This window comes from Micromesistius poutassou (assembly GCF_964030765.1).
Source record: "Micromesistius poutassou genome assembly, chromosome: 15".
Taxonomy (NCBI): domain Eukaryota; kingdom Metazoa; phylum Chordata; class Actinopteri; order Gadiformes; family Gadidae; genus Micromesistius; species Micromesistius poutassou.
The window spans coordinates 5644279-5666516 of record NC_140285.1 but is presented as its reverse complement, the minus strand read 5'-3'; the positions used below and the strand labels follow the sequence as shown (position 1 = coordinate 5666516).

Below are 22238 nucleotides of genomic sequence, written 5' to 3'. Positions count from 1 at the left end.
CCTGTCTGGTCACTCATTAGAACTTAAATGATAACACATGATTCCGGGAAAGATGATCATTGAGTATAAAACTCTCACCTGGAGAGAGTCATCCAGATCTTACACCTCTGTTGATTTCCCAATGAAGATCTCACTACCCTGGTGTGAAGAAGAGCATAGGTCACTATCACATATTTGGTTCTTGGTATGTCACATTACATCAGAGCTATTATAGAGAGAGCTATGCCACTCCTGTTGACCTAACGTGACAGGAACAAGGACGCAGTACCATGCTTGAGCACTGGGGGCAGAGTGCTTATAAGTGTAGGATTGCATGGGGGTGAATGGGGAAAATGCTATAAAATGAGAATCTGGATATTTCAGCTGTGCATGGGCATAATTCTGCTTCTTAGCAAATAATTAAATTCACAGGTTATTTTGAATACACCATCAGGAACCAGACGAATCATGTTTTATTTTCTCTGAAGAGAGCAATGCGTCTTGTTTTCATTGCTCGGATTGGTTACTGGTCTTTCCAATTGCGTTCAGATTTATTTTCGTATAACTATGTTGATAATGGCCCGTATCAGTCTGGAAAAGGGGGTTCCAGACTGATAAGCATGTGCAAACTGGTCTGGCGATGTCAGACTAGGCATGGCCGTAGCCAGCAATGAGGTCACCGAGGTCCGGACCGGGCCTCGTGATAATATTGGACCTCACTAATTTATGGGCTACGGCCCTGGGCATGCAGCCGTGCTCCTATGAATATGCAGGAAGAAATAGAAAAATCAGAAAAAAATATGATACCACACAAAAGTGCCTTGTTATCCGCCCCTGCTGGTCGTTTCCCATATTCAGCGCCTTCTTATAAGAACTACATTGATTACATGGACCAATCTGACCATATTTAATGAAGTGATTGGTCCAGACCCGCGTTTATATGATGTTATATTACCTGAGATGTGGCCAGGGCTGAGGACTGGAGGAGACTCATTGCTTTTCGTCTGATCATCACCGGTGAGGCATTGATGCGGAGGCTGGGTGTCCGACTGAGCGGTGGGCGGGCCTTGGTGCTGCTGTATGCAAATACGGAGGAGGAGGAGGAGTCCACTACCTCTCCACCAATGGCAGACAGGCAGCTGTGCTCTGAGCTGCTGAATGGGCTGATACAGTCTCCCGAGGACTCTGTGCTGTCCACTGGTAAAATATAACGACAACAGAAATGGATCACAAAATATGAATGAACTATGACGGCAATACATTTTTTCATTTAAGATGTATTTAATCGCCTGGAAAAACCTGATCCGCTTCTTCATCACTCCCCAAATTAAAAGTAAATCATCTAAGTCACAACAACAGTGTTGGAGACAGTGTGGACAAATGGATGCCAATCACTCACACATTTTCTGGACATGTCCCAAAATTCAAATCTTTTGGAGTAATATATGTTTAATTTTGAAAAAGGTTCTGGGATACGATCTACCTATTGATGTTAAGGTCCTGTATTTAGGTATAATAAGAGATGATGTTATTGATAAAAAAGGACTGGTATTTATGTAAAATATTGTTTATTGCCTGCAAAAAAGCGGTTACAAGGAATTGGTACAAACCTGAGCCTCCAAGCCTTCAACAGTGGAGGGACATAATCAAGGAGATCTTTACAATGGAAAGGATGACTTTTTCTCTAAGATCTAAAGGAGAAATTTTCCTCAGAAAATGGGAGAAATGGACTGTCTTTATATCGGAAGAATTGGACGCTTCTTCACTTTGAGAGTCTGTGGACATTTAAAGGTCATTTGACGTGGACATGTGGAATTATATGTGCTCAACTGTAGTGCCCCACACTATGTTCTTTGTGTTGTTTGTACTTTGTGTAAACATGTAAAAATTCTATAAATAAAGAGTTTAAAAAAAAAGATGTATTTAGTCGCAATGCTGCAATGCAGGTTTGGTTCTAAACTGTTTCTCACACTAAATAACTATATTCATTAATGGCAGACATTACAGAATGATAATATCATATATAATATACATATATTTCTACTTAAAGGGGTAGTTCAGGATTTTGGACATCGGGTCTCATTTCCAAGTGAGCCAGTGTGTTATTTATCATTGGAGACCGAGGGGGACTGCTAGCCTGCCAATAAAAACAGTTTTACCCACTCCCAAGGCAAACCAATTATAATGCCAGACTATTGATGTAAATGTCTGTGTTGATAGAATAGTGTTAGAAATAAACGTACCCTTGCATCACATCGCATTTAGTTTATAATCCCTGTAGTTGGAAGCAAGCTACGGCAGCGGCGGACTGATACCTGGAGTGCGCTTCTCTGTTTACCTTCTGCTGTAGTGAATTGGTTGCTACACCGGAGCAAAGTGAAATTCCGCCGCAGCTGAGAAAGTAGTCCCCCAAAATGTAATGTGATAATTGCGATACAAGGATAGTTTTATTTCTAATATTATTCTATCAACACAGACATTTACATCGATAGTCTGGCATTATAATTGGTTTGCATTGGGTGTACTTTAGAGTGGGTAAAACTGTTTTTATTGGCAGGCTAGCAGTTCCCTTTGAGTTGTGCTAGCCTAGCACCAGCGATTTCTGCAACTAGAAGGACTGAATGAAAAGTGTTGAAAACGGTCTCCAATGAAAAATAACACACTGGCTCACTTGGAAATGAGACCCGATGTCCAAAATCCTGAACTACCCCTTTAAGAAACAAGTCAACATACGTAGGAAAAGACGACCAATCTTCCTCTTCTCACAGTCCTGATGAAGATGATGCTGACGAAGATGAAGATTGTTCAGCTCGTTTTCCGCCAGCGCCTCAGAGGATGAGCACACGGCGTGACGGCCCTCCGCCCCCTGCGATTGGCTTCCCAGGTAGCCAATGGGAGGCAGCGAGCCCCGTCCAGAGGAGGAGGATGATTGGCTGATGGTGGTGGAGGCGGTGCTGCCGGAGCCGATAGAGTTGGGCCGTGGGTATTCTAAACCCCTGTGTGAACAATACGCCACAGGGACTGACAACACACATAGATAAGACGTCATCAATATCACACGGCAACGTCGGGCCATCAGGTACCAGAACCTAACTGGAACTTGGCTCGGCTAAGAACTGGAAAATACTTTTTTAAGAACGATTTTTTGTAAGCAGTCCGAGCAGTCAGTCCTCACATAGAAATTTGTCTTATTGTACTTATGTTGTTATATCAGAACACCATGTCCTATGCTACCCATAGGACAAGGGTTTCAAGGATTTCTGATTCTGATTGAAGGTCATATGGTGGTTTGGCAATACAAATGCAATACAAAGTCTGTATGCATGGATAGACTTTTTTATCTACTTTTCTTAAAAATGTGGTTTAATTTTGACTTCACACCACTACACCATCCTGCCCCTCCACCCTAGTGCTACACCTTCCTGGGCCAACTCTCCTCACTCAGCCACTGAGACCTGGTGTGTTACATACAGTGTACATAGTGTGTTTTCAGGTGGGGTGTTCGAGTGCTTACTCCTCCCAGACAGAGTGCCGGGGACGGCCCTGTCACAGATGGCAGCCTCGCTGGGGTGAATGTCCATGAAGGGTCTCCTCCCCATCCCCATGAACACCCTCTCCTGCATCCTGAGCTCTGGGACACACAGGTCAAACGTTTATGTTCATGTTCATTCATAAGTGATTCTTTAACATCAACAGCACAATAAACACGGCAACTCCCATTGAAAACACAATAGTTTCTGTTTTTGATGTGAGCTGTCGTAACGCCTTCATTTCCCCTTGGGATAGAATCAATTATCACATTATCAATCTATCAATCTATCTAAAACAAAAACACACACACCCACACCCACATGCACAAACGCACACAAGAACACACACCTCTGCTTCATGCTCATTCATAAGTCATTCTTTAACATCAATAGCACAATAAACACAGCAACTACCATCGAAAACACAATAGTTTTCGATGGTAGTTGTAGTAGGAGCTATCGTAACGCCTTAATTTCCCCTTGGGATAGAATAAATTATCAATCAATCATCTAAAAGAAAAAACACCCACCCACCCACAAACACATGCACGAACGCACATACCTCTGCTGTGCGTGGCCTGCTCCCAGAGGATGCGCTCCAGGTCGGAGGTCCAGGCCCGCTTCACGTCTAGGCTGAGGGCCCTCAGGGTATACGTGTCCTCCCTCTTCCTCCGGCGGATCCACAGCTCAAAGCACAGCGCGTTCAGCCCCGAGGTCTGGGTCATCCCGATGTCACACGTCTGTCCGGGAAACGCAGGCGGTGACCAGAGAGGAGAGGGTTGGAGAAGAGGGATAAGAAGAGGATAGGGCAATTGATTTGTCTCGTCCAGTGGTTCCCAAATTGGGTGTCCTGAGCCGTAAGTGGGTCGCAGTCGGGGACCGAGTGGATTGTGGGATGACCACATGATAGAGAAAGCTTAATATATACATGCCTACATGTCTTGCCTGTTTCATTTTGTATTTCATTAGAATGTTTGTACTATGTACATATGCACTGTATTGAGGAACAACATACAATACAAAGAGAAATGTTAATTATCTCACTTTTTTTTAATTGTTATGGTCACAGCCTAAAAAACATGCACTTTTCATTTGACCGACCTTGAAGGACTGTTTGTAGACATAGATGTCGTTGCCAACGTCGTTTCTCTTGGTCTTGCTGAAGAGGATGAGGTGTTCGAAGAGGAAGATGCGGCGGATGCATTTCTTCTTCCGGAAGAAAACGGTGAACTCGTCCTGGCGAATGAGCTGGCCCTGTTCTTTCAGGTTCACCTGATGGGAAGGGGAGGGGGAGAGAGAGAGAGAGTTTTTGGGATACTCTCACAAAACCTGCATGTAATTCACTTGTCACACTGTCTACCATTATTACATCTTACATCACAGTCCTGTATGGCGTCCATGGTCAGGAGGTCATTGCCATGGCGCATCTGGAACTTCACCAGATCGGCTGCTCCTCGGATCTCCGCCCTTTCCCGCTCTCTGTCGCTGCTACTCACATCGGGAACACGTGAGCCAGCGCTGCCCCCTGCTGGTCTGAGCTGGTACTGCGGGTCGTGGGGTGAGGGGGCCAGGGCCAGCATGTCCTGCAGCAGGAGGCTGTACTTGCTGATCCTCTGGATGGGTCTCAGCAGGTAGGAAGAGAGGTCCATCATGTCCCCCAACTCTTGCTGCTTCCTCTGTGGAGCGCATGTGAAACATGACATTAGCGCCCTCTAGTGATCATATTAAGAGCTGTGTATGTGTATCATGTCTTTATCATCATAGGTCATTCACCAAAAAAAATTAATTTTGCTGATATTGATATTAGGCATCTGTTTGATTATATAAGGCCCAAAGGAAGATCAATAAATATCAGTATTTATTGATGATATGATTGACAAGACCACTTTAAGTGCATGCACTTTTCATTCAATTACGACAAGCAGTATTTGGACAAGAATTCAATAAACTGAAAGAAAGGAAGAAGAACAGAACGTGAGTATAATCCCACCTTGAAGATGTCATGGCGGCGATGTAGGATTAAGGCATCTGACTTGGGCTTGTTCTTGCTGTAGAGCGCATACAGGCCAAAACTCTCACACTGTGGTAGAAACGAAGATGGTTCCTACATGAGTACATAAACCACCTGACCCGTTGATTGACCACTACTATGTTGACCATGTAGCCTCCGTCCCCCCCTCATAGTCCAGTTCCCGAACCAATACTCCAGAACCAATACCTACAGCGTAGAGCATTAGTGCGAGAGAAAGGTGCCAGAGTATTAATACAGCGTGAACAAGTATTAACATAGCATGATCTGAGACACCTCAAAAGCACGTAAACACGGGACAACCTACATACAGACTCCACTCAGACCCCTCACACGGGGCAAACCTCTGCACTTAAAAAACGACCAACACCACCACCACCATCTCCACCCCTACCCCCATCCCCCCCCCCCCGAGATGCTCACGTGTCTCAGGAAGCAGCGAGCCATCAGCGCGGGCTCCCTGTGGCTGTCCTCTAGCTCCGGGAGGAAGTAGTGGGCGTGGAAGTCGTACAGCTTCTCCAGGTTCCCGAAGATCACCCCCCGCTTGCCCCGCAGGTCCTGGGGGATGTCGGGCCTCTCCAGCAGAGGGTGGTAGTGGGTGAGGATGTAGCCCAGCGAGCGCACGTACTCCCGCTCCGTGTGCACCAGCTCCTCCATGACACGCTGCAGCCGCCTGGCGGCACAGGGCAGGGGGCCACGTCAGTCAGTACGGTGATCCATACATGGAGGTTAAGGAGGATTGGATGGCTGTATATGGTGATGAGTTTCAATGGGTTTAAAGGTGTCATATTTTATCACCAGGTGTGAGTGTGATTAGCCGTCGACAAGCCGTTTGGGAAAATCTGCCTCTAGTGACATCACCAGTGGGCGTGTCCACCTAGATGTATGAAGGATAGATTATCAACGTACGCCGGTAGACTGATCTATCCAGCATACATACAGTGGGTGAACACGCCCACTTGTGATGTCAGTGATGCAGATTTTCAAAACAGCTTGTAATGGCTAATCACACTCAGACCTGGTGGTATAATATGGGACCTTTAAGGAGGTTTGGATGGCTGTATGGTGATGAGTTTCAATGGGTTTAAAGGTTGAATGAAGGTTGAAAGAAACGTTTTTGTATGTTTTCAAGTGACATGTGATCTAGAGTGGCTATTAAGGAAAATAAAAGTAAAATATATACATGATTCATGAAAGAACTTAAAGATATGATCTCAAAGATTTTAAGGTCAATTAAAGTCTGTTGAGTCCTTATCTTTCACCAAAAGAGGTAAGACAAGGGTGACACTGATGAAAGCATTTGCATTTGCAGGATTATGAATGCAACAAACTGGGCTTGTTACTTAATATGAAGTATGAAATAAAAAGATGCTTGCTTGGTCATCTTCAATAACCCTCATCAGTATATCGTTGTGAGATGAAGTACAACAATAGACTGTAAAATGTGTAAATTTTTGTAAAATGAGTACAAAATAAAATAGAATTATACCTGTACTTCATTGTCAGCTAAAAGACAAAGAACAAGGCGCATATGACAGATCATATCAAATCAAAATCTATAAAATACTCATCAGTAAATAAGGCAAATAAAACACACATAGTCCCACAGACTGAGACCTTTGTGTTGTCACACACTGCATTGATTACGTTTCTCCATTGATCAACGCTGATGTGATGCTTCACCTTCAAGCACCATAAAGACAAAGAACCACTCTGGGCCATCGCCATCGTCAGACTCACAGGGAGTTGTTGGGGCCCTCGTCCGGGCCGGCCGGCCCCTCGCATCTCTGGATGGGCAGGCTGGAGTGCTTGGCCCCCCCGAGGGCCCCGCCGTCGCCCCCCAGGCGGTAGGCCTGCTGGTAGGACTCCTGGGAGCAGAAGCTCCCGTGGCGGGAGATCTGGAACATCTGGGCCTCCTGGAGGATCCGGCCCGAGGGCTGCCCGTGGTGGGAGCAGGACGAGGGGCTTCGCACGCGCACCGGCGAGGGTGTGTGTGGAGGCGGAGGCGGAGGCGACGGGGGCGGCGGTGTCGGCGACGGAGACGACAGAGGGGGCGGCGTCTCGGCGGGCGGAGGCGGGGGGAAGGCGGCGCAGGACTCCTCGCTCGGCGACCGTCGCGCTGCCAAGCCTCGCCGTCCCCATGGGAACCACTGGCAGCCCACGGTGTGGGACTGGGAGAGGGCGGCGGCGTCCCTCTCACTCCTCGCTCTGTTCCCGCTGGTCTCCCGTCTGATCCCGCCCTCCTCCTGCTCCCTCCTTTGGGAAGAGCTCTGGATTAGCCTTACAGATACGAATCATCATCTAGACATAATTATCTACATAATGATTATTATTATCTCATAATTATCTCATAATTATGAGTTAAATATCTCATGATTATGAGATAAGTAGCTCGTAATTATGAGATAATATGTCATGATAATGAGATCATTATCTCATTATTAGATAATTTGTCATAATTATGAGATACTATCTCAGAATTCTAAGTATTTTTACTCATGTGAATGCAATGAGCTTCCATAAATACATGCATACATTTACAACAAAAAAAACAACAACATGTGGTTTACGTATATTTAGCATTGCCTTGCCGAAGTTGATACAACAGAGATAACACTACAACACAACAGTGGAGACCTCACCTGTGTGGCGAGACAGGGGCGACCTTCGACCCCTGGTGACTTCTGTCGACATCAGCGTTCTCCGGCTGGAGGTGAGCTTCCACCACGCTGATGCTGCTGCTCCTTCCGAGTATGGGCCGTCTCTTATCCACCTCTACCGCTCCCGAGATGACCCCCTCCCACTGCGGATGGCTTGGCCCCGGCGTGGACTGTAGAAATATATCCTCGCCGCCCGGGAGAACGTCAGAATCCATATCCCTGCAGTCGCACAATAGGGCCGCGTACTGGCGCTGAAGGTAGGCCTCATCCACCTCCTGCACCCTCTCCTGAAGCTGCTGCCTGGCTTCCTGGCACTTGAGCCAGGCTACGTTCCAGGCCCGCATGCCCCTGGAGCCCTGCAGGGTGCTGGCTTGAGACCGGACCTCCTGAAACTGCTCCAGGCTGAACAGGAGGAAGCGCTCTTGGTATGACTTGAGGATGGCCGAATCGTAGCCAGCAGCGGACCAGTCGTTTTGTGTTGGGTCCTGTGTTGGCGGACCCTGGTCGGGACCGAGGGAGGGGTCTGGCTGACCGGAGCTGTGGAGCTGGTCTTGTGCCATGGTACTGGTGGTGCTGGTGCTGGCAGGCGAAGCGATGGACTGGTTGTTCTGGTCCAGGTATTCAATGCACTCTCCAGCCAGGGCTGTGGCCTGATGAGAGAGAAGCAGAAGGTCTGGAATTGTTTCTCTGCTGTGGTCAAACAGCCATAGGAACATTTGATCCTACTGCCACAAACTGCTACTAAGCACAATGACGATGTTGACTACAACATTCAAATTACATGAATCAAACTCACCAACAAAGTCAATCAGTGCTTGAAAGAATATCAAAAACCCAATGATTGATTTATATAAATTAACTACCAACTAGGGTTCGCTTTAGTTCTGCAACTTCAAATCACTGAACTCGAGACATTCCTAAAATAGTGTTTTTTTTTAACATGTTATATATTTTTTTAAGTCTTTACTTTTCCACAGATTCAAATAAAACTGCTATGGCACTGATTAGCCTCCATAGAAATACAACAGCTAGCACTGAAGGGGCCCACCGACCTGCTCACAGAAGTGCCACACACCGACCATGACCTGGAGCTCCCTGCAGCAGACCTCCGCCCTGGTCAGGAAGCTCTCCAGGCCGGCTCTAAAGGTCTGGACCAGGGCACCGAACGCCTGGACCTCAGGGTAGGACAGCCCGCAGCCCTGCAGTCTCTCTGCCTCGGACACCAGGGCCGCGGCGTGGTGCTTACGGTCCTGCCGGGGTCCAGAGAGGTGTCGCCAGGTTCAGAGAGAAAGAGATTTATTTAGCTCAAAATAATTTCATTCATAATTCGATTCATGTTTTCTTTAAACAGAACCGAGTACTGTGCTCATTGTAAATACATTTTGACATTGTTAGCATGTTATATTTTATTATTCATTATTATTAATTAATTATCCCTTAATTGTACTGTATTGTTTCATTCCCCCTGACCCTATGCCACTAAAGCCATTTATAACTAGAGAAAGAAACACATGAACAAACTCACATTGGCTTCCAAGAGGAAGGCGGTGAAGCTGTTCAGAGTCTGTTCCACTCCCTCTTTACAGTCCTCCACCCTCTCCGCCTCCAGCAGGTGGTGCTCTCCCTCCACCCTGAACCACTCCCTGATCTACAGTGGTACAGAGAGAGCAGAACAATGTGAATTTAGTACAGCAATAATATGGTCGCCTATAGCGAAACGATGAATATATATATATTTCTGAAGAGCATTTTATTTATTGATTGTTGTCGGGGTGTAAAATGAATTTAAACAAACATGACTTGATAAAAGTCATCTTTGTCATCTAAATCACCTACCCTAACTGCATACCATACCACCACATATATAACCAACCATACATTACATAGACAATACCTGCTGGAAGTGAGCCTCCAGTTCTCTGAGTTGCAGCAGGTACTCCAGGTGTTCCAGGCACACGTTGGACCTCTGCACCAGGACGTGGGCCTGCTCCTCCACACAGTTGTACAGGCTGGTTACCGAGTCCACCGCATCACTGCGTCAGAAGATCATGAGGTAATCGTGTGAGGAACCATGTTGTGCATTATAAGGTTGGTCTGTGTCATGCAGCAAAAGTCCAAACTGTCCTCATCTAGCTGACAGATTCTGGATTTGATATTTTATAAAATGTGCGAACAACATAACATTAACAATGACTGCAGAACTACACAACAGACACAAACACCCATTGAAAAAGGCCCTCAGGCAAAGCAACATGACTAAAAGGAAAATTCAAGAAGAGATCTTCAGTCCAATATCTTTTCTGAGACCATAACCATGATGATCTTCTGAATATCATTATTCTGAGATTCAGATTGTAAACACAACCCACACACACATAACACTGAAGGTCAGAGAACAGAGGGCGATGGGACCACTGAGACGGAAATCCACTCAGGAGGTTACCTGAAGTCCTCCCGGTGGGGGTACTTGAGGTCGCTCTCCCTCCTCAGCCGGGCCAGGGTGGAGCCCCCCTCCCTCTGCAGGGCGACCACCCGGTTGTCCTCCAGCACGTCCCGCATCAGGGTTCTCTGGTCCACGATGCACTGCTGCACTTCCTATCAGAGGAGAACAAGACTGTTTATTAAAAACAACGAGAAAGGCCTTACTTTTGAAGTAAATCCATTTAAATTGCATACACCATGTTAGCTGTATAGTGTCGGTTGTTAGGATAATGTTAGGAAAAGAAAATTGAGACATAGTATATGCTTGGAAATATAGCTAATGAACTTTTGAACATACATCAAGTGGACTGAGGATATTGATGTTTGAGCCTTGAACCTTTCGGCTTTAACACCCTCACCACTACAGTATCTTACACAATTGATCAGCATATTAAATAAACCAAACCAACAGACCATAAGCCATGCCATAAGCAGCCCCGTGATTACTTGTATATAACGCATGGAGGACTTTGCCGTCCAGCAGCGCTCGCAGGTATAATGACAAGGTTGCGAACCTGTACAGTGTCCATCTTCTGCTTCTCCTCTAGCCTCCTGATGGCCCTCAGCAGCAGGCTGGAAGACTCGTGGAGATCCAACACAAACAGGTGGAGTTTCTGGAGTGACAGAATTCATGTATGAACATGAGAAGGTTGAAACGGTGAAGGAGAAGTCAGATACAAGCAGTAGGAAAGAAATAACCTGGATAAAGAAGTTAACTTTTTCATTTTAATAGAATAGGGCAGGCTTACGTCAAGTCACTCTTGCCTCAAGTCAGGTCAAGAGTCTTTGGCGGTACATAACACAGCCTCCTATGACGTGAATGACCCTTATGTGCACACAAGGATGTAACGTCTCACCTGGTGTAGCTCCAGCCAATCACGGTGGCTGTAGGGTAGTGTTCCATCCAGGTAGGTGGTCAGGTGACAAGCCTCTACTGCCTTGTACAAGGTTTTCGTCGCGGTCAGCACATCGCTCTATATATTTGTTTTCAAGTCAACAACACAATCACAAACACAAAACCGATGAACAAGCACAGTGACAACAACAATAAACTGATTAAGCGACGATAAGGGATGCCTACACCCTGTATATTGGCACTCTGTTGATGTAGAATGAGTGTAAAACCACAGCAAATACCTGTATTCCTGTATGATATCTCTCCCGCCGAGGATTGCTGTCCTTGTCCACCAGTAACACAACATTGTTTATCGCATGCTGAATGCTTTCCTGGAAGTAAGTAGAAGACATTTAGATTTCAACCAATCACTGCTATGGTTTAGAAAAGGGTCAAAAGGGCACGGTCAATATACAACCTCATCGATGATGGGTCTCTGACAGTATCTGACTCATTAAGCCATTATCCTTGAGCACTAATGCACCACTTATTGCTGGGGTCAACGAGACGTCAACCAATTAGAAAGGACCTTGCTCTGCTCCAAGGCATGCTGATGCTGTGTGTGTGTGTGTCCTCACCTGAAGAGTGGTCATGGCCTTGAAGTACTGAGGGGGGGGCGGTGCCCGCCGCGCATCGATCACAACCACCATCCCCAGTTCTCGGACTTCTCGCCTGGATACAAGCACAATAAATAAATGAATAAAGTAGTAAAATCATCCGCAAAAACATATCAGTCCTATCATACTGGTTGAATATCTATTTCTTTTTTGGGGTTTTTGAGTTTGTCATTTTCGTTTTCCATTCTTAAATGGCAGAATACATGATGTAAGAAGACACCAGCTACATAGTAAATGCAATTATTGTTTTTTGCTTTAAAATCATGAAAGGACATTTGTCGATAAGATATAAGATGTGACTTATTGCATTTCTTCCCTTTGTTTGTTATAGTTAATTAATGAGTGAATAAACTCCTTCCATCATTCATTCATTATTCTTCGGACACATAGCAACCTAATCTAGTCCAGACAGGTTGTGGCGGTGTACCTTATAACTGTGTGGAAGTAGAGCAGCATCTGGCAGAGTTCTTTGACAGTTCCAGGTGATCTCCATCCAGGGTGGTCTCCATAGACCTCCACTACCGCTCTGCCAGCACGATCTCTGCCTCCTGAAACGGTGTTGGTGTGGTGGGAGGGCATCGGGCAACAGGCAGTTAGAAACCATTATTACCTAACCCTAACATCGTTTTCATAGTAATCAATTGATCATATTGTGGTATATAATTGTTATGCTGTTTGTCTTTATGAATGGTTTCAGTCCCAGTTCCTGTTGACGAACTAGGACTGTTCAAGTTCTCTACCTGTGAGACATGCTAGCCCCTGGTAGAGAGGGTGTATGGCGGTCTTAGGAGGTGGCAGGGGTAGGTGATCGGGTCTGGGTCGGGCCGAGCAAGGTGGCGGGATCGTCTGGATATCTGCTGCACAAGAAAGCTTTGACTGGGTCCCACTCTGGGGGGACACAGCCCCTGGTAGTGGGACTGACGGTTTGGCAGGTGGTGCAGCTTCTAAATAATGAATTTGAATTTGCAAAAGGGTTTAAGAGAGAGAGTACAATAAAACAGAACAGCAAACAGCCATAATAAAACAAAGCGTAGAGATGCCGACCTGTTGTGACTATCCTTCTTCTGTTGATCTTTGGTGAAACCAACCCAAAGGCGGTGGCGTTTTTGCACTTCACCACATGCAGCCTGGGAACCTCGGCGCAGGATGCAGTACTCTCTCTCCTTCTGACGTTCTGGCCTTGCACAATAACCAGTTCGCACTTCTCCGAGGTGTCCACCACCGCGGTGGAGAGCGAGGAACATCTTCCATCTGGCTCGACCGGCTCCTGCTTGTTTGTCATGATGTCAGGACACTTAGATACACCCAGAGGTATCCCACTAGTGTCTGTTCTTCTTTGCGTTACTCCATGTGGTTGACTGATATTGACATTGTTGACTAAACCATCACTTGAATTAGGTGGTAATCCACCGGGCTTGGCAGAGTCTCTGTCTCCCCATTTGGGATCACTTGAGCTCACGGGCCTGGTAGTGTTTATGCTTGGGCCTCTTTCACTATTCGTCCCGTTTGGACCGTGTAAAATACCAAAGGATTTAACAGTGTGTGGATCCCTCGGCTCCTTAAATGGCATTGTGTTCCTCTCACAGAAGTCCAGAGGAGGTCCCAAATCAGTCGACTGCTTTTGCACCCGGTCACGCTTTACAGCAGTTCTGTCCCTGAAATCCACACGGTTAGCAGCGTTCGTGTTTTCAGGAGGCCACCGAGTAACAGCGTTCATCTCCCCGGACTCCTCACACACAACCTCAGAAACGGGGGCACTCGGCGGGCCTTGCATCGCAGGGTTGAGGCACCTCCTTTGGGTGCTTAACCACGGATCGCCCCTCGCCCCCTCCGGAGGCTGCCTCCCCTCACACTGCGAGCCGTCACCGTCTTCATCCAGCGCGGCCAACGCCTCCAGCTTCTCTTTGTCCCTGGCGAAAGCGACCGGGTTCTGTATGGCCGCCTGGTAGGAGTCCCTGTAGCGGCACCGTAGCTCCTGCGCTCTGGAGACCTTCCCGCTGTGTCTCCGCCTCATGCACGGGGTGCACGGCCCCTCCGAGAACTGGACGCTCCGGGCACAGTGCGAGGCGTCTCGGGGGTCGGGGGAGCCGCCGGCGTCGGCTTGGGGATAGGCGGGTTGGGAATGGTGGAGGGGGAGGGGTTCGTTTTCCGTGTTGGGTTTAAATGGCGTTCCCGGATTCCCGGATCTGGCGTGGGGTGGATGGCGTGCGGAACCCGGCGACTGTGTGTGCGGCCGAGAGTGTATCTCGACCGGCCACTTGGGTGGTGCCGGGGGGTCGGCTTGCACCTGCGCATGGCCGTATGGTTGCATGTGTGCTTGATTTTGAGGGGCCGGTTGCATGGCTGCTCGTGCCTCTTGTTCTTCTTTTCTAAGTGCCTTGACTTCTCCGAAAAGCATAGCTGCCTGCGCCACGTCGATGTAGTCCCCGTCTGCTCCGCAAACACTCCTCGCGTGGTCGGCTGGCTCTTTTGCACCTTGTACAATTGTACCCATGTGGTTTTCTCTTCCCGACTGTACACTCGGGAACACAGCTTCCCCCTTATCTATACTTGCGAATGTATTATTATCGTCCTCCACGATGCTTGTAGTGGTAATACCGGAACTTGGAAGTGCAGCCGGACATGTGCCGACTTCGGTACACCGGCTGTCCCAGATATTTGAAGACACCCAGCCTACGGGCTTAGGCCCCTCGTCGGTCTTTTTAACCAGCCTAGAGGAGCCAGATGCGCTGGTGTCCACCAATCGCAGGGACACTGCAATGCCGTGCTTCGCAGGACGAATTCTGGTCTCCACGGAGACCGCCGGCGGCTGATGTGTGAGCTCCGACACTGAGGTTTGAGTGTTGTCTGCAGGGGGTCTTGGCGTAGCGTGCGTGACAGGAGAGACAGGATGTGACAGAAAGGGCGGAGAGGTCTTGACAGCAGCAGCAGCAGCAGCAGCAGCAGCAGTGGAAAGATAAGGCACAGGCGCAGAAAGAGAAAGAGCAGTAGGTAAAGAATGTGACGAATGGGGAACGGAGGCCATTCTACTTCCGACACCCTTTGGTCCGTCCACAAAGTCAGGTGCTGCCACGCGTTTCCATGGCAACCTCACCACGCCCTGTTCAGTGGCGAGCAAGCACTGGCTGAGGGGGGTTCCATGGCGACCCCGATTGACCTCCTGCAGCCAATCCGAGGTGAACAGACAGGGGTAGCGCGTCTCGGGGACGGGGGTCTCCTCGATAGCTTCCACCCAGAGCCCCTCCTCTTCCAGGAGGCTGCACACCACGATGCGGGCCGACTGGTCGGCGAAGGGCGCCACCTGCAGGTAGAAGTCCCCGGGCCTGAGCAGCACGGGTCGGACCGGAGCCAGGTGGATGAGGACGTGGTCACGCAAACACAGGGGCCATCCCTCAAAGAGGAAGATCACATCTGAATACTGGGCCTAAAGCAACAGGAAAAGGATTCAAGTCTATTATAAAATCACATCTGAATACTGGGCCTAAAGCAACAGGAAAAGGATTCAATCCTGTTAGAACATCACATCTGAATACTGGGCCTAAGCAACAGGAAAAGGATTCAATCCTGTTAGATCACATCTGAATACTGGGCCTAAGCAACAGGGAAGGATTCAATCATGTTAGAACATCACATCTGAATACTGGGCCTAAGCAACAGGAGAGGATTCAATACTGTTAGAAAAACGGCCATGGTTCTTGTCATGTCCTATGGAGCATAGTAAACCTATAAGCTGTTATACAATATAGGAGTATGATATGTTTAAGGAGAGGTTTTGTGTGCATGGATGCACACTGACTTACACAGGCAGCCTGCTGTACACTCTCCAAGATGTGCTTGGCCGGAACCAGGAAGTCTATCAGGCATCGGAGGGCGTCACCTTTGTAACGACCCTCGATGACCTGGAAGAGCTGGCTGAGAACTGTGGGGGCTGTGGCCTCAAAGGGCGGGTAAAGGGCCGACAGAAGGTTCTGGATGGACTTATCCAGAGAGTCTGGGTTCTGAAAGCACAGGCGAACAACAAACACGTCTTTCACATCTCTAATTAAAGACAAACAAACACACAGCCTTTTGTGTGTGTGGGTGTTGTTGTTGGGTCTGGGAGACACGCACTACTTGTCATTTAGGTCAATGACAGTTTTAAAAAAGGAAGTATATGAGGATTTTATTTGAGCTTTTGTTTGACAGGGGGCTTCTCTTTGGCCCTCAGGGCCCACTCCAGACATTTGTGACCTTCACTGTGGAAGGTCCAAAAGCTTCTTTATAAACCGTGGGCTTTAAACTTAATGTTTTGAGAACGATGACACACTAAAGCAAATTCTAAAGCAAATTTTTTTCCCAACTGGCTGAACATACTCATGCTTGCTGTGTGCTATGCAAATGCAATTCATGTTAGGTTTTCATGGATATTCCTCGCAATGGCTTTACTTTATCATCGCTAAATAGGGGATGGATGAATCTTCCAAACGATGACCCTCTTAAACACTCCTCAATAGCATCAGATTGAAAAGCATTCGACAGTCATGGTCAATAGTTTCAAAAGTCCTTTCTTTCAAAGTAAAATACAGATTTCTAACCTTCTAACACCCACTCAAATTGTTCACACAAAACCACTTCCACAAACAAAGATCCAAAGACAACCAACTAACCAACCAACCAACCAACCAACCAACCAGGCCTCTCATCCATCACACCATTGTCACCGGTAAATCATCCTGGCGACCAGAATGCCAGGAGGCCTCTCTCAAAGTGCTGCTAGCTGGGGCTCTGTGGTTTCACATTCTCCTTGACCTGAACCTTTTGGCCCTCCATCCACTTATAGGCCCTGCTTTATATAGCCTCCAGCGAGTCCCCCCACTGCAGTGAGGGCTAATGTATGTGGTTGAGGCTGTGTCCAGATATGTGGCAGAGCGAGGAGGGGTTGTTAGGGGGTGGAGGGGGCGCTAGAGGAAGTGTGAATGTAACTATGGCTTCAAACTGGGGCGGCCCGGTGTACAGTGTTTAGGGGACCTGGAATGGTGTCAATGTAAGAGGTGGTGGTGAAGGGTGGGGGCAAATCATTGACTGATTCATGGGGTACAAAGATATGATCTGTATGAGATCAGTTATGTATACATTTATGTACAAAATACATCTAATAGACTAGTAACTAGGTTAAAATATGTATATTTAAAAGCAAATCAACCTTACATTTCCTTACATTATCATGTGGTTCTTTCATTTGCACCCAAATCCACACATTTAACCACAGTTGAAACACATCTGATAGTTCAGTTATGTGATATGAATGGAAAATCTAATTGAATCCCCTCAGGTTAACTTCACTGAACATACAATGTGTACTTTTACACCCATGGTATATGGAAAGGATTTTTACGTTCTAAATCACTTCTCAGCTGGAAATTACCTCTGAAACGTATATCTCATGCATAACATAGTGAAGAACAGTTTCAAGAAGCGATCACTGTATGAGAACGAATATGACAAAAAAAATCCACATTCTCCTAAGGCCACATGGTCTATTTACATTTGTTCTCTTTGGATCTGGTCGTATTCAACCTGTGGGATAACGGGACAAGAGAAGACAGAAGATATGCAGAGAGCGGAATAACAAGAGAAGATGGAACGGGCTGTGATTAATAGGCATTCCCTGCAAACATTGGCTCTCTACCAATCCATCTAGTGCTGTCTGTTTTCTCTCTATGTGTCCGCACCTGTCACGAGAAATAACACAGACAACCGGCTCAGGGGAAGCAAGTCTATCTATTTTCTAACAGGCGCTAAGGACTTGGTCCTATGGTTTCCCGCCTGCCACAAGCCCTCAATCATATTTGTGTTTCTTTTTTGTATCACTTGACTTTATCGTCGACTCATCAGAGCTTACGACGCAGTGAACTGGCAGCCACCAGGGAACGAGGCACTACAGTCTGACTCACATCCTTCCGGTCAGATCTCAGATTGCATAGCTAACATGTACGGCATAGCAACAGCCTTTAGATGAGGGAGGGAATCAAGATGGCAGCCGGAGAAGAAGAAGAAAAATTTGGTTGATGATGAGGATTTCGCTGTTATTTGTAAGATAGATAGAGCAAAATAAATTTTGAGAGAAATGAAAGAAAAAATAGAAAGAGGAGTTTTAATATGAGCAGTTGTTATTCCTTTCTGACCCCTGTTACTTCTATGTTAGGCTACAGTTGCTGCATGTTTTTAACAGGACACACTGTTGAAGGTTGTGCTGTGTTTTCAGTTATGGCAGTCTGTGGGGTAAAGACTAAGGGGTAATACTATCCTGGAAAAGTATTTCAATAAAGACCGAGTGTGGTAGCCTCTGGTGTTTAATGAATGATTCAGAAAAGATAGAAATACAAATAGACAAAAAATAATAAAAATCCATAAATAGCAACAATATCCTCTATTGTAGCATTCTCAAATCTGGCTATTTAACTCTGCTGTGCAGAGCCCACCAAGTGCAATTCTCGACTTGTGAACTACTTGAGCAATACTTAGTGCCCAAGCTTGAATGTAAGCTAGCTTCATCACTGGCCATTTGTGGACACGGATGTGTGTGAGTGTTAAAAAAAACATAGAAAAAGAAAAACAAATAACAAAATTACAGCTGGAACCAAAGATCACAAAGAATATGATTTTGAGACACCCGAAGAAATGCGGATGTTTAAAAATGTGGTTGCCAAATTCCGAAAGACTGTCAGTTCATGTTTGTGTTTTATCGGATGTTTATCTGTGTGTCGTATAGTGCGTAGTACATGTAAGGGTGCTCTCTCTCCCTCACTCTCTCTTGGCTTTGTATACCCAGGCTAGCGTTCAGTTTCCCTAGGATCTATATAAACATTCACCCTTCCGACCATGAGCCTGTTGCTGTAGATAGGATGTCCCAGGGCGGGAGATCCTAATGTCTCCCTCCAATACCATTAGAACCCAGAAATAGACGCTGCACATTCCAGATCTCAATCTCACAGCCAAGCTGAGGGAGAAATTACGATTTAAAAACACAACACAATAAATATTTGGAGCAAAGGTTATTTATGATATGGCTTGTCTGTAACTGACTAACAAAACGACTAACAGTAAATGGAAAATCAATTCTTGACTTTATTTTAGAATATTGATATGGTGATATCCATAACTTGTAGCAAGTTGTGTTCAAAGTATCCAGGAACCGCCTTTTTGTGTGTACATTTTATATTTCTAAAACAATGTTTGCCAAAGTGATACATTGTGTGATGACTGAGAAGGAAATTATTTTGCAAAGCACCAAAGTGTGGAGAAACTGAACAATCTCATTATAACACATACCAAAAAAAACATTCTGTTTATGGGCATTATAACGTCACATTTAATCTCGAGTCGAGAAGTTAAGTTGATTAATGTCTAGTGTTGAACTAACTAAACAGAATGAAAATTAATATCCTCAAAAATTAACTGGAGATACGTTCTAATCCAACAAATATCACATTTGGGTTAGGGTTAGGGTTAATACTATATTTGAAAGGACTCCCAGATAGACTAAATGTATGAGTTTGTGGCCTGAAGGAGGCAATAGCCAGCTGGGATCATTTGATTGAAGGCCTATTAGAAGATTAGTCCTACGAATCCAAAATAGTCAATGTGGGTGTGTCTTCACATCATCACGTCAGATTAGAATCTCTGTTCATGGACATTGTAGGCCCACACTGTTTCATTCACAAATTACTGGAAGAGTTGGGATTTTCCGGCAGATTCTCCGGCAGTGACAGACAAGATGCTATGTTCACGCAAACCCAATTACTAAGATGTTAGAGCACAATGCTGCCAGTTGTGAGACCTGTCTGCTAACCTATGAATAGAAATGGTTTAAGGTGACGGGAACTCAACAGTCATGACTCATAAAAATGGAGGCTACCTTCTTCTATAAGCTTGTCTGAAATTGACATTGTTCAACGGTTTGTAATAAACCATATCCAAGTTAATTTGATAGTAGTTATAGTATAAAAAACCTTCAAAAGTATAATTTAAAATTATAATAAATTAGATGGTCAGAAAATACAAAATAATACATGATAAATACCTCGACCAGTGTTTAGTATGATAGACTATTTCAACTGGACACTGTTCTTCAGCAGCACTGCCCTGCCACAGCTAGACATGACAGGGTGCCAAATCAAACCGGCGTCCAACCATTATATCCCGGTAACCAGGCCAACCGCACGCAGACGTTCAGGCAGACGGTGAGTTAAGTATTCAGTTACCTTAGCGATCAGCAAATGGTGACTGGCTTGTTAGAAAACACTAATCATGATATCCTTGATAAGCGGACAGCGGGGATCTCAAGACGATGGCAAAGTGGTGAGGAGATTTCCACACCTGTGTTTATGTCGTTTAAAAACGCATCAGGTAGTTATGATGAGGGAGGAAAGCGCTTAAACGTGTTGTCCGTCACGGTACGTCACAGGGTTGTTTTTTTTTGCGTGCGTGTGTGTGTGTGTGTGTGTGTGTGTGTGTGTGTTGTGTGTGTGTGTGTGTGTGTGTGTGTGTGTGTGTGTGTGTGTGTGTGTGTGTGTGTGTGTGTGTGTGTGTGTGTGTGTGTGTGTGTGTGTGTGTGTGTGTGTGTGGTCGTGTTTTGTGTGTGGGGTGTGTTATTATATTAAAGTGTGGATTAGCTTTCACTAGCTTACTCATCTTATCTGGAATTAGCCCACAGCTGCCCCGACTGCGTAACGCACACTGACATTTCATAATAAAGGGCCTGAAATCATTACCTAGCTACGGTAATAACAGGGGGATACACCACTCAACAGATCACTGAGCCACACTGCCTGTGGGGTGAAAATAGGCCCACATCTGCGATATAAATTAATTACTATATACAAAACCTGAATCAACCTATGCTTTTCACAACTATAACTTGATGATAATCAAATGTATTGGCAGCTATGCAAAAAACAGTTTTATTTATCGTCATTAAATCGTATTTCAGGAATTAATTTTTGAATTAAACCCTGAGTATTATAATTTTGACCACAAAACAAATGTGTTTAATTAAATGTTGCTGCTCTCCTTATAGCTCCTATAGAGTTGGCCTATAGTTTGATTTAGGCCTTTGACTACATTTCAGTTGAAAAAAAGAAAACAGGGTGCATAGTTCTCAGAGGCTTATGTTGGTGCGTGATATCTTCAATACATGTGGATACACCTTGGATGAACAGTGGACTGTAGTTATACACGTCATCCACTGACATCCAGGTGTTCCAGCGAAGCGGCGATGATTTGCAGCTCAGCAAACAGAGCCATTAAGCCCTCTGTCCTGTGTTTCCGTTCACGTCCCTCCACAACTGAATCATTCTCTCCTGGACAAGAAGAAGAGCTACTCTGTCTGTATCCCTGGTCAACACAGGAAACACACTCCCAAATACTGAGAATCCCTCCCTGGATCAGCAGGAATAGTTCAATGTTTTAATAGATTACGGTGTTAACGGCATGGCAAACACGCAGGCAACCGGCCGGGACGGCGATGAGGATGACGATGATCATGACGCGGGTACAAGCACACACACACACACACACACACACACACACACACATACATACACACACACAAACACACACACACACACACACACACCACTGCCAAATCAAACCAAGAGTGACAGTAGGCGGGCATTTTGAAAATTTGACATGAGCCTGAAACCTTGCATAACATCTTCCGAGTTGGTCTCCAACAACATCACCATTATACAGAAAATAGACACACCCTCTGTAGAGCAGGGTAGGTGTGAAAACACACATACACACATGCACATGCACGTGGACACACACATACACACACACACACACACACACACACAGAAAATAACTACATTCATTCAGGAATTCCTGGCTGACTAAACGCCTTAAAGGAAGTGTAATGTTGTCGTTTCCTAACACACAGTGGTGCACACATTAAAAACATGTGTTTCCATGACGAGATTTTCACAGCCCTCTGTGCACCATCTTAGGAGGTGCATCACACGAGGACTTATTAACTTCTGCTTCACACTATGATTATTTCAGTCA

The 22238-nt window shown here is 45.9% G+C and overlaps 1 protein-coding gene across 1 annotated transcript; it reads right to left on the bottom strand.

The window, feature by feature from the left end:
* Positions 1-99: 99 nt before the first annotated feature.
* On the bottom strand, positions 100-21476 carry LOC311359748 (pleckstrin homology domain-containing family G member 4B-like; the record flags this gene model as incomplete). Its single annotated transcript, XM_084479793.1, has 24 exons — positions 100-138; positions 935-1176; positions 2713-3000; positions 3494-3610; positions 4072-4249; positions 4611-4781; positions 4886-5185; positions 5500-5589; positions 5962-6211; positions 7279-7794; positions 8181-8848; positions 9251-9448; positions 9724-9846; positions 10093-10231; positions 10642-10793; positions 11195-11293; positions 11537-11653; positions 11817-11906; positions 12153-12246; positions 12619-12739; positions 12932-13135; positions 13236-15615; positions 15992-16189; positions 21423-21476. 24 exons carry the CDS (start codon positions 21474-21476, stop codon positions 100-102), a joined length of 6828 nt encoding a protein of 2275 aa, XP_084335919.1.
* Positions 21477-22238: the final 762 nt, after the last annotated feature.